Source organism: Equus caballus, chromosome 19 (genome assembly GCF_041296265.1).
Source record: "Equus caballus isolate H_3958 breed thoroughbred chromosome 19, TB-T2T, whole genome shotgun sequence".
NCBI classification, from domain to species: Eukaryota; Metazoa; Chordata; class Mammalia; order Perissodactyla; family Equidae; genus Equus; species Equus caballus.
In genome coordinates, this window is record NC_091702.1 from 63,609,012 (window position 1) to 63,630,566 (window position 21,555).

At 38.5% G+C, this 21,555-nt stretch overlaps 1 protein-coding gene across 2 annotated transcripts in view; it reads right to left on the bottom strand.

The window, feature by feature from the left end:
• ZPLD1 (zona pellucida like domain containing 1) overlaps positions 1–21,555 on the bottom strand; it is a 219,663-nt gene that overhangs the window by 149,356 nt on the left and 48,752 nt on the right. The window contains exons 2-3 of one of the 2 annotated variants that reach the window (XM_023623836.2): positions 9,535–9,599; positions 8,062–8,147 (exon numbers count right to left, since the gene is read on the bottom strand). In XM_023623836.2, coding sequence (XP_023479604.2) covers positions 8,062–8,084 — 23 coding nt within the window. In that variant the 5' untranslated portion in view covers positions 8,085–8,147; positions 9,535–9,599. The remainder of the gene's footprint in view (positions 1–8,061; positions 8,148–9,534; positions 9,600–21,555) is intronic. The other variant, XM_070242899.1, reaches the window with a different exon arrangement.

The window sequence follows — 21,555 nt, forward strand, 5'->3', positions numbered from 1 at the left end:
ATCTTGATAGAGATTGCATTGACTCTGTAGATCAATTTGGGGACTATTGTCATCTTAACAACAGTAAATCTCTTGATCCATGAACAGGGGATGTCTATCCATTTATTTGAATCTTCTTTAATTTCTTTGAACATTTTATAGTTTTCAGAGTATAGTCTTCACTTCTTTTGTTAAATTAATTTGTAAGTATTTTATTCTTTTTGATGCTATTATAAATAGATTTGCTTTCTTAATTTCATTTTTTGTTTGTTCATTGCCACTGTATGGAAAGACAATTGATTTTTGCATATTGATCTTGCATTCTTTAAGCTTGGGGAACTTGTTTATTAGTTCTAATAGTTTCTTAGTACGTAGCACAGTTTTAAATAAAGTTGTGCAACAATTTCCCCTTAGCAGGAAGCACTAGTAGAAAAATACATATATAATTTAAGTGGATGTCGTCATACGTATTTGCTCATTCAGATGTTTTCTAGATTTTTAAGATAAGTGATATCTCCATGAATTTTAAAAAATAAAAAGTCATAATCAAACCAATGCATATAAATAGTTTTGGCATAGTTTTAAAATTATTGATTTTGCTACAAACATCAGTGGTCATTGTATGCCTTTAATTAAAAGTATCTTTCAGAAAAACTCTTTGAGTTCAAGTTCCAACTTGAAAAAACTTCAAGTTTCAACACAGAATGAGAAGTCATTTTTTCTCACCAACATCCGCTAGAGAACATGTGGAACATTTGCTAGTGCTTTATAGAAGTCAGCAGGCTGACTTGTGATATAAACTAAATTAATGACTTACTTAATACATAAGGAAAATTGAGTGAATTGAGTTTTTATAAATTGATTTACATTTTAGTGCAATAAAACAACATGCTATTTAGAAAAATACTAAAGCCATGTGTAGATGGAAAAAAGTATGAGAATTGATCAAAGTCCTCCATTTTATCCTTGCTACAAATTAAGATTTTCATAAATGGAATTTTACTTAGTACAAAGTATAGCCTTCATTTATATTGTCTGCAGACGTTTTGGTCACTAAGAATTCTAGAACTTTACATGAATTTTCATTTGTTTGAGATACGTTTATCCATTCACATAGACAAGATTTTTTGATCTGGTATATGCATATCTTTTAAATAAAAAATACTTATCAAAATGGTCAAAAATAGAACCAATAAATAGACGATATAAGGAGGGAGACCCAACTCTTATATTGACACTTTTCTAAAAACAATAGCTAGCTGACGAAAGAAAGGGCTACCTGGGGAAGCAGTGGGCTCCCTATCACTGGAAACGCCCATGTGACGGAGCAAAAACAACCAATCACACCTATTGTCAACGAGACTTTGGCACTGTATGGAGAATTTGAATATACGACCTCCAAGAAAATATATACCGAAACTGAATAAATTTTAGTGAGTTCAGTTCTCTGTCATCTAAAGGGTTTTGCCCAATTTTATGTCATCTACGAAGCAAAGCTACAAGTCTATATTGTATATTTACACATGCATGTAAGCACACAAATGCATTGTAATGGGGCTGTTGCTTTCACTTACTGGGTAGAGTTGATTTGTGTGTGTGTGTGTGATATATATAATAAGTTATGTGTGTATATGTAGACATTTTTTCTCATACTCCTATCCACAGTCCAAGGTGCATATTACATCTGAAAAAAAGACAATACTGTGAGCTAAAAAATTTATTTTAATTTAAAATCATTGTCTTGTTTTCAAAGGAGTTAAGAAGAAAAAATAGAAACTCTTGAAAATTGGGTTTTAAAGTAGAAATACTAGTATACCTTAAAGCACTGCATTAAAAAGGATTATAAATAATGAAAAAAATTCACTCACGTGAAAACTTACTAGTTCCTGATCTCAAACAGCCAAAATAGAAACTAACGTTTAAAAAAAGAGATGCTCACTCTTGAGAAGGCTGGTTTAAGTACGACTGATGTACACAGCACTGTGAAAGAAATATGAATGCGGTCTGGCCTTGCAGCTCCTGAACCTTGCTGATTGCACCGGATGGAAAGATGCAGCTGTTGCAGCTCTTAGAACAGACAGTAGAGTCTTTAAGAGGATACTCAAGGATCTGCAGGGATCCTGAGGAAGACGGCTAAGCAGACACCTCAACGCCTGCGGCTGTTTGCTCCACACTGTGTGCACCACATTAGTGTGTGCTAATGTTCATCAGTACCATCTCCAAAGCATGGAACTTGGGCTTCATTCAGTGCCACTGGCAGCAACACTTCAAAGCCAGACAGTACTGGAGACGAACGGACACTTTGGCCTGAAATATTGAGCTTTTACCAAAGTACTTCTACCCCAAGCTGAGCCTTGCCTACCTGTTACCTTCAAGAAAAAGAAAGAAATATACTCTCTGTGATATTCTTTAGAGTGAAATGAATAAGTGCAACTAAATGAGAAGTTCACAAGGGGTTGTGTGGGAGCCAAGGTTTATTCAATTTTAAGAAAGTGTTTTCTCGAGCTGTGCTATTCAACTCAGTGTCCACTAGCCACATATGGCTATTTAAATTCAAATTAAATTTAGTTTAATTTAAAATTAAACAATTCCTCAATCACACAGCCATATTTTAATGCTCCATAGCCATATGTGGCAAATGGTCACCATATTAGCACAAATATAGAACATTTTCATAACAGTACAAATTCTCTCGGGCAGTGCCATTTTAGAGAAAAGCAATCAAGGTGTTACCCAGACTTTAGCTATGGAAGCAATACAAGGAGAAAAGTTCAAAATATTATCAAATACGTTTTTATAAAGCATTGCTATTCAAGGAAGAGAGAAATACTTGACCTCAACTCTCTAAATTTACTTTTAATATTTATTAGATTTACTTGATCTTCCATAAAATCATGGAACAGACAACAGGAACACAAAAAAAGAGCACCGCACAGATAGCAAGCACCAGCAAAGAAGCTCCCGCCAAAAGTGAAACACTCAGTAGATACAAGTTCACAGAGGAGTAAGGCTTAAGACTTAGGGGCTTATAGAACTTGAGGAGGCTGGAATCTTAGATTTTTTTTTCCTTCATTATGAAATAATCTGTATACTCATCTAAACCAAATTGAATCTCTGGATCTTTTTTATTTTGTTTTTTGAGGAAGATTAGCCCAGAGCTAACATTTGCCACCAATCCTTGTCTTTTTGTTGGGAAAGACTGGCCCTGAGCTAAGATCCGTGTCCATCTTCCTCTACTTTATGTGTGGGATGCCTACCACAGCATGGCTTGACAAGCGGTGCCATGTCCACACGCGGGATCCAAACCAGCGAACCTCGGGCCGCCAAAGTGTAATGTGTGAGCTTAATCACTGTGCCACCGGGCTGGCCCCTGAATCTCTGAATCTTTTGAAGGTGTATCCTGATTTTTCAGACTTCTGTAACAGGAAATAATATGAATGTACCAGTTTATTAAATGAGATAAACTCAGAAAAAATAGGACAAATTTAATTTTTCCCACCACTAACCCCTTGACTTGATCTTCTCCACCCCTAGATGATACCTTTGCTAAGATCTACAGCTTTTCTAGTGACTTTTAGACAACAGAAAGTGCTGTCTAATATAATGGCATCACTTGCACTCTATGGTCTGAGTCAAACTCCTCCCTCCCCCCTCTAAGGGCCGCTTCAGGGGCAGAGCTGAGTTGGGACCTTCATCTTTATTCCCCACCTTGCTCCTCTGCTTCCTCATCCTGTTTCACTAGACTGCATCTGGCCTCTCTAAAGCTGGAGCAGGGAAGGCACGGGAAACAAGGGTCAGAAAGTTCTTATTTGATAGAAGCTGGGCATTGTAGATTTCAAAGGTTGGCTTTCTGTTTCATGGAGTCGTTTGTAGGTTCTTGAGAGAACCCTACACTATCTCTGAACTGCCCCGCCTGGCTCTGCCAAACAGACTTCAGCCAGCCACTCTCATTGCTTCCATTTCATACGGACACACATTGGTCTAGTGCTAAAAGCAAGGGGTTTGGCATCAGACCAAGGAGAGTGAAAATTGCTTCTCTTATACATCCTACCGAGATTGCACAGTCATTTCACCTGTTTACACTTCAGCCTTCTCTCTTATTAAATGGGGATTATTTAGGGGTTGTTGTCAATTATAGGATTATTATAAGTACAACAAATAAAACAGAGCCTGTGTATATTAATTGTTTATTTTTCTTTTCATCTATTCTCTCCCTTTTCATGGATTGTGCTATGATGTTTTATCTAAAAAGCCATCGACCATACCCAAGGTCATCTAGGTTTTCGCCTATGTCATCTTCTAGGAGTTCTATAGTTTTGCGTTTTACATTTAGGTCTGTTATTCATTTTGAGTTAATTTTCATGAAGGTTGTAAGGTCTATGTCTAGATTCTTTTTTTTTTTTTTTGCACGTGGATGTCCAGTTGTTCCAGCACCATTTGTCAAAGAGAGTCTTTTTGCTCCATTGTATTGCCTTTGCTCCTTTGTCAAAGATCAGTGATTATATTTATGTGGGTCTATTTCTGGGCTCTCTATTCTCTCTCTCGTTGATCTATTTGTCTATTCTTTTGCCAATACCACATTGTCTTCATTACTGTAGCTTCACACTAAGTCTTAATGTTGGGTAATGTCAGCCCTCCAACCCGCTTCTCCTTCAATACTGTGCTGGCTATTCTGGGTCTTTTACTCCTCCACATAAACTTTAGAGTCAGTTTGTCAATATCCACAAAAAAAACTTGCTGGGATTGCGATTGGGATTGCATTGAATATACAGACCAAGTTGAGAAGAACTGACATCTTGACAATATTGGATCTTCCTATCCATGAACATAGAATATCTCTCCATTTAGTTCTTTGATTCTTTCATCAGAGTTTTGTAGTTTTCCTTATGTAGCTCTTGTACATATTTTGTTAGATTTATAACAAGTATTTCATTTTTTTAAGTGCAAAGAAATGATCATAGCAGCTTCATTTGTAATAGGCAAAAACTTTAAGGAAACTAAATGGCAAATAAATTTAGCATATCCATACAACAAATTACTACTTATCAGTATAAAGAAATGGACTATTGAGAGAGGCAAAATGACGAATAAATCAAAGTAATTATATTAAGTGAAAGAAGTCAGACAAAAAAGAGTATTATTGTATGATTCCCCTTATATACAATTCCAGAAAATGCAGACTAACTAACCTATAATGGCAGAGAACCCATCAGTGGTGCCTGAGGAACAGTGGGGGAGGGAAGGAGGGCAATTTGAAGGCTTCTTCCTTTTAGATGGTTTCAAAGCAAACTTTTTTTTCTCCTGAGTAATCTGTATTTTGTATATCCAAAATTCATTGGAAATTCTCACTCTCCAATTCACTTTCCTTCATGAAAACCTAACCGAACATTCTCAGTTAAATCAAAGCAAGAATGCAAGTAAATACTCTATCTCTGTTCTCATTTTCCAAAATCGTAAGTCTAGGAAAGTAACATATCAGAAAATTATTAGGACAGTTTCTCTTTTAATCAGAAGCAAGATCTTTTATTTTATTATTTCTTTTCATGATCCCTGACATTTTCAGCAAACCTTCTTCCAAAGGATATCCTTTCTTCAAGGAATTCAGTGTTGTAATGTGTATACACATGTAAAACACTTCCATTCTTTATTGTTTCCCACAGACAATGTGATTAATGTGCTTCTCAACCATCAGTGAATCACACGCGAGTGCAGAACACCCCCCGACACACCTCAAACCTCCAGGTACAAGCTGACTCTTTACAGTCAGATTTTAATTCTTTGCCTAGAGCTGATCTATCTGCTCGACATGCACTGTTATTTCAGTTACGCTGAAATGAGTAGTGCAAACAATTGAATGGTTTGTGACAGCCCTAGTATATTCTGTTTTACAGAATTAACCCATTTTCATATTTAAAAGCAGAATTTCATTCTTTCTCCTTATTCTAACTAAAAGCATTTAGAAGATAATTATTTCAAAAGTTTTTAAATTCTTTTTAAGATTAACAGTTGTTGGGTCTACTGTGAAAATAGGAAAACTGAAGCGTGGAGGGGTATGATGCCCTGAATGGCTAAGTGAGACTATCCTTAGACCAATTGTTACAGAATCCAGCCTGCCAGTGTGTGTTATTTGACAAGCAAATGTTTTAAAAACAATTCTAATGTAAATGTCTTCAGGCAGGCATGAGTTCCCCAAATTGCCAGTCTCCACCATTCTCTGTAGCTAGCCTGCCATTTTACACATTTCTATTACCTAGGGGGCCCACAAAGCACTTCACTTTTCAACACCTAATTTATAAAGCTTTAGAAGTTTTAGACTGAAAGAATGTTAGAGTTTAAAGGATCTTAGAAACATATTGCGGAACCTTCTCATCTTACTAATGAGGCACAGATAAATGACTTGCTCACACCAAACATTACATTAGTAGCAGAATAGCAAAAAAATCAGATTTTCTCACCCCTGATGTTGCTTTTCCATTACAACATTCTGTCTTTCTAGCTTTTAGGCCTAAATCTTAAATTTTCCCCCAATACAATGTAAGTTTCGAGAGAGCGGGCCATTTAGGTCCTGTGAAAAGATGTAATCCTGAAGCTAAAGCAGTAAGAAGGACGGAATAAAGCAGGCACTAATTTTTGTTAATTAAATGAGTGAGACTTAGTCAGGAGAGGTGTGGGAACTAAGACGATTAATATTAACTGACTTAGGTTACTTGCCAGGTATTTTATACGTGTGATCACCTGTAATCCTTCCAAAAGTAATGCCGGAGAGAAATTAGAGCCCCTTGTTATAGACGAGGAAACTAAAGCTTGTAGGTGACCGTCTGCACAGTCTGCCTGATTCTAATTCCTCACACTCTTTTCCCTGCACACACAGAATTTGGTGGGGCCAATAGTAAAATTCTTAGTATTAACAGATTTATAATTTCTAGACAATAACATAAAAACATAAGAGCACTTATAATATCATAGGCATTGTGCTAAGCTTTTTATAGTTTAATACTATGGGTTAACTGCTATTTTTCAGATCAGAAAATGAGGCACAGAGTTTAAAATTTGCTTTAAGTCCCATAACTAGGGAGTGGCAGGATCAAATGCAAAGCCAAGGAAGGCGGCTCCAGAGTCCATGCTCATAACTACTGCACTAAACTGCCACGTGGACTAGGAGAGTGGTTCTTAAAGTGGGGTTCCCTGACAAGCAGCAGCAGCACCTGGGAACTTGTTAGAAATCCACATTCTCAGGCCCCACCCAGACCCATTGACTCCGAATTTGTAGGGGTGACACCGAGCACGCTATATTTAAGAGCCTTCTACATGATCCTGACAGATGCTAAAGTTTAGGAACAATGAACTAAGAAATGATGCAATCATTTTCAAGATGATCTTACACTCATCTTTTCACATGCCCACTTCCAGAAATTTTTCTGAGCATACACTTTTTAAAAAATATATCAAACTGTACTGTTGGGCAATTTATTTTTCCTCTAATCAATACATCATGAGCATTTTCATGTATTGATGATTTTTTGAGAACATAACTTTCCATGGTGGCTTAATTCTCGCTATGGACTGAATGTTTGTATTCCTCCCAAAATTCGTATGTTGAAGACCTAATCCCCAGTGCAATGCTATTTGAAGGTGGGACCTTTGGGAGGTAATCAGGTTTACATGAGGTCATAAAGGGGAGATCCCATAGGATTAGTGCCCTAATAAAAGGACCAGAGCTCTCTCTCTTTCTCCTCCATGTAAGGATACAATAAGAAGGCAGCAGTCTACACCCGAGGAAGAGGGTCCTCACAAGACCCTGAATCTGCCAGGGCCTCCAGAACTGTGATAAGTAAACATTTGTTGTTTGAACTACCCACTCTGTGGTATTTTGTTACAGCAATCCACACTGACCAGGACAGTACTCTATCACTGGCACAGACCAGAATTTGCTAAAAAAAAATTCCCTATTGTGTCAAGAACCAGGAAGGATCTGAGATTTTACCTGACCTGTAAGCTAACAAGTTAGCCTGTTACTGTTTCACGGATGCTAGTAGAAGACACAAGACTCCCAGGTCAGAGGAAACAGACTTTCTCACTCACAGCACAGCAGGCAGCAGGCGCATCAGTATATTTGCGTTGGTTCCTTTTCGTCCAAGTGCCACAAAGATGTGTCATATAGCTGATACCTGCACACACAAAAGGTTGTGTTATAGGAGAAGAACCCAGAGCCAAAGGTCCAGGGCTTTCTGACAAGCAGCAGTCATTGTAACCAGCAGCAGATAAGCTTGTCCCCTCCTCTCAAGGAACATGCTGTCCCACGGTAGTCAGGCTATGGTCACCTTGACCTACTTAGTTGCTCGTGTGACTAGCTACAGAAACTGCTCAATATCACAAGACATATAAGCCTTTCGATCTGGCGCACTTTGCAGAACGTGGAGGAGTGGATGCTCGGGGCCCATGGTGGATTCCTCTTCCAACAATTGTTGGACATTTAGGCCACTTAAATTTCTTTATCCTTTTACATAACACTACAGTAAGCCATCTTGTATTTAAAAGTCTATGTTTCTTGTTATTCAATTGGGATAAATTCCTAGAAATAGAATGGTATGCTCAATAGTTTTGTTTGGTTTTTTTAGGCTTTGATAAATATTTCACTTAACAGATTGTATGAAAAAGCCCATTTTCCACAAATTCTTAGCAACACTACGTAATTTTTTGTATTCTTAAAATTTGGAAGGCTCCTTAAAAATCTCAGTAATGATGCTAATTAGCTTTTCTTTGATTATTACTGAAGGGAACATTTTAACACATGTTGAAATTTGTATTTCTTCTTTTATGAATTAACTGTAAAAGTATTTGCCTTTTTATTCTCTTGGGACTTTATATTTTCTTATTGACTTGTAACAGTTATTGATGTATTTTTAATAATCCCCATAGGTTTCTCCTTCATTCAGTGATGACACTATAGACATATATATCAGCTATGTACGTCCACAATTACTTTAATATTAATCTGTTGAAAGAATTAATGATTTCCTAATTGCTGCCAAATAGACCAGACCACTGTAAAGTATCTTATTAGCCTCTCTGTAGGGAGCCTCCAGCTAGAATCGCTCCCTTTAGAAGGATCGCCCTGGCAATGAAATCAAGCACATTTTCCGGTATCTGGCGCTGGGAGCCTCCAGCTAGAATCGCTCACTTTAGAAGGATCGCCCTGGCAATGAAATCAAGCACATTTTCCGGTATCTGGCGCTGGGAGCCTCCAGCTAGAATCGCTCACTTTAGAAGGATCGCCCTGGCAATGAAATCAAGCACATTTTCCGGTATCTGGCGCTGGGAGCCTCCAGCTAGAATCGCTCACTTTAGAAGGATCGCCCTGGCAATGAAATCAAGCACATTTTCCGGTATCTGGCGCTGGGAGCCTCCAGCTAGAATCGCTCCCTTTAGAAGGATCGCCCTGGCAATGAAATCAAGCACATTTTCCGGTATCTGGCGCTGGGAGCTCCTGGCAGGTCTAGCAGGTCACTAGGACGACTGAAGGAAGGTTCCAACAAATTTTTGTTCTGAGCTTACCCAGGTCCTTCTTTGCTATGATTTAGTGCTGATGCTTCTTGCTCGTCTCTAACCAGTAGTCAGTCCTGTTTAAGCCAAAAAAAGAGAATTTGTACTGTTTTACAAAAAGAATTTGTACTATCAAAACCTTGTTTTAGTTCACATGTATCAATTTTTTCTCTATCATAAAAAATATGAATTTGTTTTCATGACATCCTCTAATGTTTCTGCTTCTGATGTGCACATCGTGACATTATCCTGCTAACTACAGTAGAACCATGCATAACAGAGCTATGCAGAATAGCAAAGTGTTAGTAAAGTGAAAATCTAAATGACTCCTCTCAACTCTGCTCCTCTTTCCACTTCTGCTCTGAGATCTTTATTCTTGAACCCATCCCCTTTCCACTTCTTTAGCCCTTTTATAATGATGACAGAACCACCCTAGCTCTAGCCACACCCCACTTAAAAGTCCAGTCACCAAAATGCAAGTAAGCTGGAGAAATGGTTTTAGGAAAGAATTCACGAAGTTCCACTGAACTACACTCTTGTTCTGTCTCCACGCCCATAACTATAACAGGTCTTAAATAATCTTCTCGTTCTCTTTCAAATGAACTACATACTTCCTGAAAACTAAAATTTATAATAGAATTTTTATAATACATGGGTGCAATAATGGAGATATTGATGACCTGTTAGTCTTCATACAAGATCAATGGTCTCTCTGACACATATTGACCTTAACATTATTTTAGGTGATATTTAGCTCAGATCAGTAAATCTTGATTGTTGATATCAACTGCAGTCAATATCTGCTTATTACAGTTAGAATACAAATGAGTAAGCAGGACTTCAAGTGAAGATTACCAGTAGCATTTATGTTTTCTCATTATAAGATCTTAAATCTTGGTTCTAAAAACGTCCTAAGTTAAAATTACTAAAGATTTGTAGAATCAAGTCCTTTCTTTCTGTTGTATGACACGTATGGGACACACTATCATCTGGGAATGTTTATAAAAGTCAAAGAAAGAACAATATTTCATACTAAATTCTTTGCCATGAAACACAAAATTTATTGGGTCCATTAAAAATCCACAGAGAAGTTCACAGGGTTAGCCAAGCTGGAGCTGGTCCTCAGTCACCTAGCAACCTGGAAACAGTCCTCTGGTGTACAGGTGAGCCAAGGCTGGTGGGCGGGCAAGTATGAGAAGGAGTACCAAAGTGCCACTGTGGCCACAGGCCTGGACCACGTGCTACCTGGTCTGGGAAAGCCATGAGAAGCAACCCTCCAGAATACAGATGAGCCGTGGCTGGGGATTGGGCAGGCAGTGGGACTCGGGGCACCTCTGCAGGCTCAACCTAGACCTGTGTAGTGCCCTCATCAGGAGAACCACAGGAATGTGGTCACCAAGTCTAGGCTGAAGCAGCCAGATGGCTGAGGGAGTGTGCTCTGTGGGCACACACCTAGGGCATAGCCCACTGGATGTCCCCACACTCCTGTACAGCTGACTCCTCATGCAACATTAGCAAGAAAAAACAAAACACAGCACACCAGTAAGAGAAGATCCCTCACTCTAACAATGTCTTTCCTGTGACATTTTGTCCTATTGACAAAGCTTAACATTGTGCTCATTGTAAAGAGAAATGTGTACACAACACGGTCCATTATTGCAGAGAAGTTACTGAAGGGTGAATTCAGAGCTGAGGCAATAAATTGATAACTGTGTTGTCGAACATTTTCACATGTTGTTCATGTGTATTTATTTTTTGCAAATTGTTCATGTCATTATTATATTTTTGTCCTGAGAGGATTTCATATCTTTTGTTTCTCCAAATCCTTTACATGTTAAGAATATCAATTTAGTTCATCATATATATTTTGTTTATGGTTTGAAGAGTAAAGGAAATTTAAATTCTTTGTAGAAAAATGTATTAATCTTTTCCTTTTGTCTAAATTTATTTCGTCTAGATTTCTTTTGTCACTATGCTTAAAGGTAATTTTCCCTACCTAAGATCAGACAAATAATCACCTACAGTATCATCTGATCTATTTTCTCTTCACTTAAAATTTAACCCATAGGGAATTTTCTTTTGTATATGACGTAAAGTAAAAATCTAATTTTATTCTTCTACAAATGTTTTCTAATTATCCCAAAGGCTAAATGAGCTATTATTTTCCCTCTAACTTTCTTTATCTTATGTCATATTATTAAATATTTATGTTTACAGAAAGGAGCAAAAAGTGATTTCATAGACACCTATGAACCCATCACACATAGGTAACAGATGTTAGCGTGTTACCACGTTGTCTTAAAATTTCAAAGGAAACAAAACATTACATAGAAAACCATTACCCCTCGTTGTATCTTTTCCACCCCTTCATTCCCTAGAAGTAGTTAACATCCTAAAGTTGGGATGTATCTTTAGCCTGCATGTCTTCATATTTTTATTACATACATTTGTGTACATGTTTGTGTGTTTTAAGAAACGTACGTAAATGGTATACTCTAGTAGCCTTTAACAACTTTTTTTAACTCATCATTACGTTTTTCAGATGCATCCATGTTCACACACACACTCTTCATTCACTTTAAAACTTTGTAGCATTCTATTTTATAAATAAATCACAGTTTATTTTCCAGTGCCTGCTACTTAGAGACAGTGTGAGCCACACTGGTTGTGATGATTTTCCCTCTCATCTACAACACACGAGGGTCACCTTTGCTTCATACCCCCACAGACTGATGTCACTGGAAGTGTATTTTTGTACATCTGTTGCATATAGAAAGTTATCTCATTTTTATCTTAATTTGAACTTTGCTGAGGACTAGTCAGATTATATGTATCAGCCACTCAAATTTACTCTTCCATGAATTGCCTGTTCACAACTTTGCCCATGTTTCTTAGAGAAGCACTCAACCAGGAGGTCAATTGCTCTGGTTTGCAGAGCTCTCGGTGAAGTAGACTAACTTGCATAGGGAGCCCAGGTTCCTACAAGAGGAAATAATGGAATCACAAGCTCTGCATCACAGCAACCTTGCAATATTGCCACACTTTCGGAAATGATTACTATATTACTAACACTAGGAGTCATCATCAAGATGATAGCAGGAACATATATTTTCTGCAAATCTCGTAGGCGCCAGGTACTCTGCTTGTTATGTGTTGTCTCATTTCATTTTCACAACTCTATGAGATAAACTCTATTATCTTTACTTTATAGATGAGGAAACTGAAGCTCTGAAAGTTAGAGAACTCAGCTTAGGTCACACAGCTCAAAAGAAGCAAAGGCAAAATTCGAATCCAGCGTACAAGCCTCCAGAACTCAGAATCTTAACCAGGCACTCTCTCTACACACTGAACCCAAGTACGCAGGGAAGCCAATGTCAGGACTTAGACTAGAAAAGAATCATTCCCAAGTGACAAGCATCTATGGAACTGGATAGGACCAACCTTCTATAGTGACACCATATGGCAATGAGAAGCCATACGTAGATGGCCAATGTAAACTTGCAGTTATCTTGGAAATACGATTGACAGCCTTTGGTCTGAGAAAGCCACCTGAACAACACGGGATAGTAGGGAAGGAGAAGCCCTCAAATGGGAGATACTGGACTTCCTGCTGCTAAGGACATGTTGTTGCTTGAATGATTAATTGGCATAACAAAGACGATGTGATATATTGCTACTCCTAGTTGGTGAAGTGAGTCATTCTGTATACATAAACCTAATCTATAATGCAAATTCACATACACTAGTGGAATGTATATTCATGTACATTAGTGGATTGTGGATTCATAACTACTTCTCAGGGGAAGGTGGAGATGTTTGGAACACGACAACAGCCTCTAAGTTGATGGACCGAATGTAACTATGCTCTGCCATAATACAACACAGGAAGTATTGTCAACTAGAAAGGACACATCCTAGGACAAGGCCACTGACATTTCTTATTTTCTTACTTTTAGTATTTCACTGCAAATCAGAGACTAGTCAGCGACTTATAACCTAGTATATGCTTTATAACCTTTAGTTTTTTCTCTTCGTAATTTATCTAGTACTGATTTAAAAAAATTTAAAGAAACTTACTGTTCCTTTTTGTTTGAAAAACACACCAGTTTGGAATGAGCCTTACAATTTTATTCATAAGATCTAGCCATCCCTATATCAATAGTAACTGTTCAATTATAATTAATCATTTTAGAGAACATGTTATTGCTTCCTATAAATCAGCTGCTGCTCCTAATTTTACAAAATGCATTTCAATGAATTCCCATCTATACTGTTGTCATATTTCCATTTTTTTTAATTTCCTTCTTAAATCCTTAGGGTTGAAAAGAATCTTAGAGATCCTCCAGCCCAATTTTAATGATAAGAAAATTGTCACTCAGAAAAGCTATGGAATTTGTTCTGGGTTTTATCTTTTATTAGCGGCAGACTTAGGGCAAAAAGCCAGCTTCCAGACTATTCCATCAAGTGCTGTTTCCAGTACTTGTAAAGTTCTTCCCACACCCCAACCTAGAATCAGAAAAAAGGACATCCCACTCACAATTATGCATTCATCATTTTATTTTTTAATAATTAAGGATAGGAGATATATATATATAATATCTAAGGCAAATATAGACACAGAGATAGAAATATTGAGATCTATAGATACAGATATAGATACATATACAGATACAGAGATAGAGATACAGGTAAAGATATATCTGCCTTAGATATTTTAACTCTTTGCCCCTCCTCACCTTCTCCCTCAGTTGCCGCAGACAATAGTTTCAGTACTAAACTGGAAGCAGGATCAGGGCCTCTCATCCCCCAAGGGTCATACTGGTTAAGGAAGGCTCTCTTTGAATGAATGAATAGTAATAATTTTATCCAACATTTTTAAGAGTGTGGCATTTTACAGATTCTCTTTTCAGCCCCTGGAGGTACTAATGTGATTGTAACATCTACGTTTTCCTCAACAAGCCCATTCTCTTGCAAATCTTCATATATGGTTTGCCTATATGATTTTTTCCCGCAAGTAACAACTATGAGACAAGTAGATTGGCGATTGGCAATGCTACGTAGCATTATTGGCCCTAACTCATTGCCCCTCCCTGTATTCACGTCCTTTGCCATATGACTTTCCTGTCTCCCTCACAGCCATGTGGGTTGGTTAATGGAATGTTAACAGATGTGATGGGACCAAAGGCTTGAAAAGCAGCTGCATGTTTGGGCTTGCCCTCTTGTGCTTCTACCATACAATGGAAAGGACGTGTCCAGGCTAGCCTCTCGTCCCAAGAGGGGGATGAAAGACAAATGGAACTTAGCCAACCCACCCCAGCTAGGCCCAGGCTAGAGCAAACCCCTAAGTGATCCACACAGCCATGACAGCAAGTAATAGCTGTTTCAAGTCACGAGGTTTGTTCACGTATTGTATTGCTGTGAGAACTTCTAACATGAATTTGCCCTCAACAAATTTTTAAGTGCACAATATATTATTATTGACCGCGGGCACAATGTTGTACAGTATGTCTCTAGAGCTTATTCACTTTGTTTAATTGAAACTTTGTGTCTGTTGATTAGTAATTCCCCACTTGGACCTCCTCTCAGGCCCTGGCAACCACCATTCCCTTCTCTGACTCTACGAATTTGACTATTTTAGATCCCTCATGTAAGCGGAATTGTGCAATATTTTTCCTTCTGTGACTGGCTTATTTCATTTAGCATAATGTCCTCAAGTTTCTTCCATGTTGTCACATATGAGGTGGTTTGTTCCAGAGAATTTTGTTGCAATAGGTTACTGGTACTCCAGGGTTCACAGAGTATAAGAAACATATCTGACACATGTTGGAAAAATGCCTGCAAAGTGTACAAAATGGTGTTGTTTTTTCTTTGTTATGGAGTCATTGTTGAACAATTTATACTCCAATAAGGGGTCAAGGACATAATATTTAGTATAGTGATTAAGATCGTGGCTATGGGGGCCAGCCCTGAGGCCGAGTGGTTAAAGTTCCTGGCTCTCCACTTTGGTGGTCCAGGTTCCTAGGTTCAGATCTGGTCGGAGACCTACTCCACTCAACAACCATGCTGTGGAGGCATCCCACATACAAAATAGAGGAGGACTGGCACAGATGTTAGCTCAGCGACAATCTTCCTCAAGCAAAAAAAAGAAGAGGATTGGCAACAGATGATACCACAGGGCAAATCTTCCTCACTAAAAAAAAAAATAAAGGAGCATAGTTATGAAGTGAGATTGCCTGGCTCTGCCCCTTGCCAGCTGATGACTCAGGGTAAATTGCTTCATCTCTCTATGCTCAGTCACCTCATCGATAAATGGAGACAATAATAGCACCCATCTGGCAAAATATCTGGCATGTAATAAGTCCTCAAATAAGATTAGCTACTAATAATAGCACATTGTCTCACTATATGTTCTTGGGGTTTTGATTACTACATTTTTTATTTATTATACAACCAATTTTCCCTTTTCAGCTTAATTTTTAATTTATAATAGTTTTTCTTGGCTTATATTCTTAAGATACATCAGCCTTTAGATGTGTGCTTATAGAGAGTAAGTTTTTATTACCGGAAATCTCCCAAATGACTTAAATTAATCCTTAAAGTAACTCTTCTTAAGCTTCTTCTGTCCTAGGGGCTCTTTCTCAACAACTGCACTAAACTCACACCTAGTTTGTGTGAACAGCTCACGACTATTCAGGCTTGCTGCTGTCATGTTGGTTACTTTACTCCCCACTCATATTCCAAGTCTTCTCTTTCTTTATTTCCTTTTGCATTTTGCTAGAGAACATCCTATAGTAATTTATTTTTTCAGAGAGGATCAACTTCCCATGTTTAAAATTGTCTTTATTTTGCACTCACACTTGAATAACGGCTGGCCTAATGGAGAATCCAAGATTCAAATCCTTCAGGACTTTATAGATACTGCTCCATATTTTTGTAGCATTAGGGGTTGCAAAAAACTAATATTCTGATTTTCCTTCTTTAGTAGGTAACCTCTCTTTTATTTCCATAAAATTATAAGATTTTGTCTTTCTCCTAGTATTGCATAAATTTCATCCTGATAGTCCTAAGTTCCTTTTTGCAATATTGTTTTTCTGTGTTCACTGTCCTTTTTTTTCTTTAACTAGACAACTAGTTTTTATTGAATATTGACTCTGGGAAAGTGGAATTGATAGATCAAAGGGTAAGTACATTTTAAATTTTAATAGATGTTTCCAAGTTAGGCCATAGACTTGTATTATTTCTACATGCTGTTCTCATTAATAATAAAGTCCTCAAAACAATCACATGAGGTAGTTACTATTATACACCATATTTTACAGATGAGGAAACTGAGGTACAGAGAGATTAAGTGACTTGTCCAAGGGCACAGAACTAATAAGTGGTGGCATCAGGACTCAAATGCAGGCCACATTCTTAATCGTTCCACCATGACTCTCCTTTGTGCTGCCTTGTGCAACCATCACCATCATCCATCTCCAGAACATTTTCATCTCCCCAAATAAAGCTCTGTGCCCATTAAACACTGACTCTCCACTACCCTCTTCCCCCAGTGCCTGGCAACCACCCTTCTACTTTCTGTCTCTATGAATTTGATTACCACAGGTACCTCACACAAGTAAAATGATACATAATATCCGCAAAGTTCATCTATGTTGTAGCATGTGTCAGAAGTTGCTTCCTTTTGAAGTGTGAATAATATTCCATTTTGTGTATATGCTATATTCTGTTTATCTATTTATTTGTCAATGGACATTTGGGTTGTATCTACCTTTCAGTTATTGTGAACAATGCTGCCATGAACATGGGTGTACAAATATCTATTCAAGACCTTGCTTTCATGGCTTTGGGATATATACCCTGAAGTGGAATCGCTGGATCATACAGTAATTCTACATTTCATCTTTTGAGAAAGTGTCATACCATTTTCCATAGTCATTCCACCATTCTACATTCCCATTAGAAAGGAACAAGTACTCCAATTTCTCCACATCTTTGCCAAAACTTATTTTCTATTTTTGTTTTTTTAATCAAAAGATTAATATCTTCTCTCAGCTAGGGAAAAAGTATTCTTCTATTATTACGTTGATTATATCATTCCTTCCATTCTCTCGAGTTTCTCCTTACAGGTGTTTTACTAGGAAGATATTGGGATTTCTGAACATCTTACATGTCTTGTGAATATTTACACCTCATATACTGAATGATATACTTCCAAACTTCTTTCTCGGTTTTCATCTGTGTCTTTTTGCACTACATTCTAAGAAAATTTCTTGGCTTGATCTTCCATAAAACTGATTTGGTTTTCAACCACATCTATTCTACTATTCAGTTTTTTTATTAAGATTTTTAGATAATTAGTATGATTTGCTTCAGCAGTTGTGGAGTATAAATTTAGTGACATCTTTTATATTTTTCAATTGCTCTTTACCTGACACCTATCTAACCCTTTCTTGAGGTAGTCCTTCTTTTCCCTAAATTTCACAACAATAGAAAAAGTTCACTCTAGTCTAAAGTCTTAGTCCTTTTGTCAACCAGCTGATAGAGAAAATTTGAGTATGATGAGTCTGCTCATACTGTTGTTTCTGTCACTGACACACAGGGCCACTTTTCTGTTCTTGCATTGTGTCCAGCACTGCAGTCATGCCTGCAGAGGTGCAGGTCCCTGCATGAGTTTCACTGATGCCCTAGACTTAAACTCCAAGATAGGTCTTCCAGCTCATATTCAAGCTTAATCATCCTTTGCTACCACAACCAATCTTCCAGGGTGTCTGGGTTCACGGGTGTTTCTGGTCCCAGCCGCATGACATCCCACACCCAACCCTCCTCAAGTTAATATTTCACTTGAATGTTCACCCTTGCTCACCTGTCCAGATTCTACCTTCTCCGATGGTGAATTCCTCACTGGGAACCTTGATGTCCTTTATGCCACCAGACTTTTCACAGACCTGGTCAGTCAGAGAGGTGCTAACAACATTGACCCTCAAAAGGGAAAGCGTTGACCTTTCCTCTTGGGTAATCCCTTCTTCCCCAACTAAATATTCCCATCTCTTCTCCAGTAATCAACTCAGCATTCCAAAGTCAGATTGAAGACAGCTTTTGTCAGCCAACGAAGTTCATGGTATCCTCTTTCACCTGGGCAGTGGGTCATTTGTGTCCATTCAAGTGGCCATTTTCTGAATAAAAATTAGCTCTAGAGTGACTGGTCTTTTCCATACATATGAAGAAGCTTCGGGGAATTAAGAACTTTACATTCTACATCATCTGTTGCCCTGTTCCATTTATTTCAACAATCATGTAGGGGGTTTTCAATTTCTATAAACTCTCTCTTCTACTTCAGTTTTTCTTAGCAACCTGTTCTAGCTATCTGAATACAGTGTCCCCCAAACCTCTCTGAAGATACTGACAAAGTTGTTTTAATCATCTTTTCTATATTTCTCCAATAATTCAATTTCCTCAAGAATTACTTCGATTTGCTCAGTTTGGTAACTCATTTTTATGCTGTTATTTTTCCTTAAATATCTAGAGATTCTTAATTGTTCACTTACAAGTGACAGTTTAGGATGAGTAATACAGGTGGCACTCCCTTGATAGTGAATTTGATTGCAAGTGACAGAAGCCATGGCTATGGTGAGTGAGCTGGGTCTGTCATCAGATTCCTCTCTGATAGGGTGGGTAGGAGCTTGCCATCAGGATGTGGGAAGGTTTACTCTGTTGGTAGCTAATATTACATGGGAGCCCTATCCAACTTCTCTTTTTCTTTTTACTTTTGAGGAAGATTAGCCCTGAGCTAACTACTGCCAATCCTCCTCTTTTTGCTGAGGAAGACTGGCCCTGAGCTAACATCCATGCCCATCTTCCTCTACTTTATACATGAGACGCCTACCACAGCATGGTATGCCAAGCCATGCCATGCCAGCACCCGGGATCTGAACCAACAAACCCTGGGCTGCCAAGAAGCGGAACGTGCGAACTTAACCACTGCGCCACTGGCCAGCCCCCCAACTTCTCTTTTTAGCTCCGTTACTCACCTCAAAAGTCCCCTGCCCATCCCCAATGGCCAAATCCATCCACACCTATATAAGTTCTCAAACTGTTTGTGTCAGTTCTGCTGGAGCTGCGTGGGTATGCCTTTTCTAGGTGCTTGGAATGTCCTAGTTTCATTGGTCTTCCTATTAAGCATCCAACAGATGATTCTCGGCCCTAGCTCCTAAAGATTATGATCTCGGGGCTTTTCCAAAGTTCTGTTTGAAAGAAAAAAACCTTCCTTCTTCCTCCATTACTATCCTCTTTCATTTGTATTGGCTGCATTTATCAGTTCTGTTAGCTTATTCCATTGATCCAATCCCATCTGCTTTCTATCTTCCAAAATTTCTGCTGGTATCACCCTTCATGTTTCTTAGTGCTGTTCCATTACATTACGTTGTTTTTCTTATTTTTATATTTATTCACGCATTCCAATGGAACTTTAGGGACAGAAATGTAAATGTATGTGCCTAGTCATCCAGAAGGCACTTAGCTCCCAAAGGACTTTTTCTCTTTGTTATTTTTCTTTTTTCCTTTCTTATTTATTTTTATTTCATTGCTTTTTATTTAGTTCCTTGTTTCTGTTTTCTGTTTTATTCAAATGTCTTTTAAGAAGCAGGCCAGTGACAGGAGCCCTGGCATAGGAATTATGATTCCTTTATTCTAATCATGTCTTTGCCATTATGACAGTGCCTGGCACATTATAGGTGCTCAATAAGTATTTACAAACGAATGAATGAAGTAAATTGCCATTCCTCCCCAGACTTTGGCTTTCTCCAACGTAAAATTAGGAGGCTTCTGCAAGTAGCAGCAAGTTATGGTTCTTCCTGGGCTGGACAGAAAGCATTTATCATCACTCAACAGGAGGCACTAAGAGGAGAGAGGCTTCCAGTGTGTGAGCAGGAATGCAGTGATATGCCACCATGTAAGGGGCAACCTAGGATAGAAAACTGTGCTCAAAACCTAAAAGAATGCCTTTGACATCAGAGGTTCAGGGAAGTTCAAAGCAATCATAATTACGCATAACAACGGACCGTCGGGAGACGGCATAACTGCAACCAGGCCAGAGGGTAGCTGAGCACTGAATGAGCAGAGAGTGAGATGAAAACACAGTTTGCTTTCAGAAGGACCTATATTAACACCCTCTGCCTTTTTTAAACCCACTTCATAAAAACCAACGTAGGTAAAATCCTCCAGGGCCACAGGGCCTGACAACCCCACCCAGAGAAACTCCCCAAGGTCCTGCACACCCCATCCAGACTTAAACACCCATCACCAGGTTGTCCACTGGCGATAAGGTTCCCAGGACAGGGGATAAAGCCTCACAGAAACACACGCAATTGGCGTAACTCCAAACCACATGCAATCATCCAAAACAATTCATCAGCAATGATACTGCTTGACAACACCAAAAGCCAAACTCAGAAACACTGTCTTCAGTGGGTTCCTTACATCTGAATCACCTTGTTACCATGATAACATGTATTATTCTATTTCTGAGAAACCTAAGGACACGTAAGAGTTTACAAATTTCACATCTGCTTGATATGCTTAAGGCAGTGGTCTTCAAACACAGTCACCTGTGTGCTTGTTACGGCACAGGCTACTGCCCACCCGCACCCAGAGTTTCTGATTCAATAGGTTTAGGGAGGACCCAAGAATCTGCATTTCTACTAGGTTCCCCAAAGATGCAGAAGCTGTTCATCCTGGGATTACACCTCAGTAACTCCAAAATTTCTGAGTCTGGTTCTGATGCTTACTTTGACTTCAGGCTGCGTTTTGTCTTGCCTCTTGGGACGCCTTGTAACTTTCTGTTGAAAGCTGGACATGATGTACTGGAACACGGGAACTGAGCTGTATAGGCCTGTAGTGTGAGGCTTTATGTTGATCCAACTAGGAGTTAGGCTACGTTTAATGTTTGCTGTAGCTGTAGCTGTCAGAGGCTTCAGTTTCCTCTAGGGACCTTGCTTCTGTCTCCCCTGTTTTCTTTGAGTTTCCCTAGAAACTCCT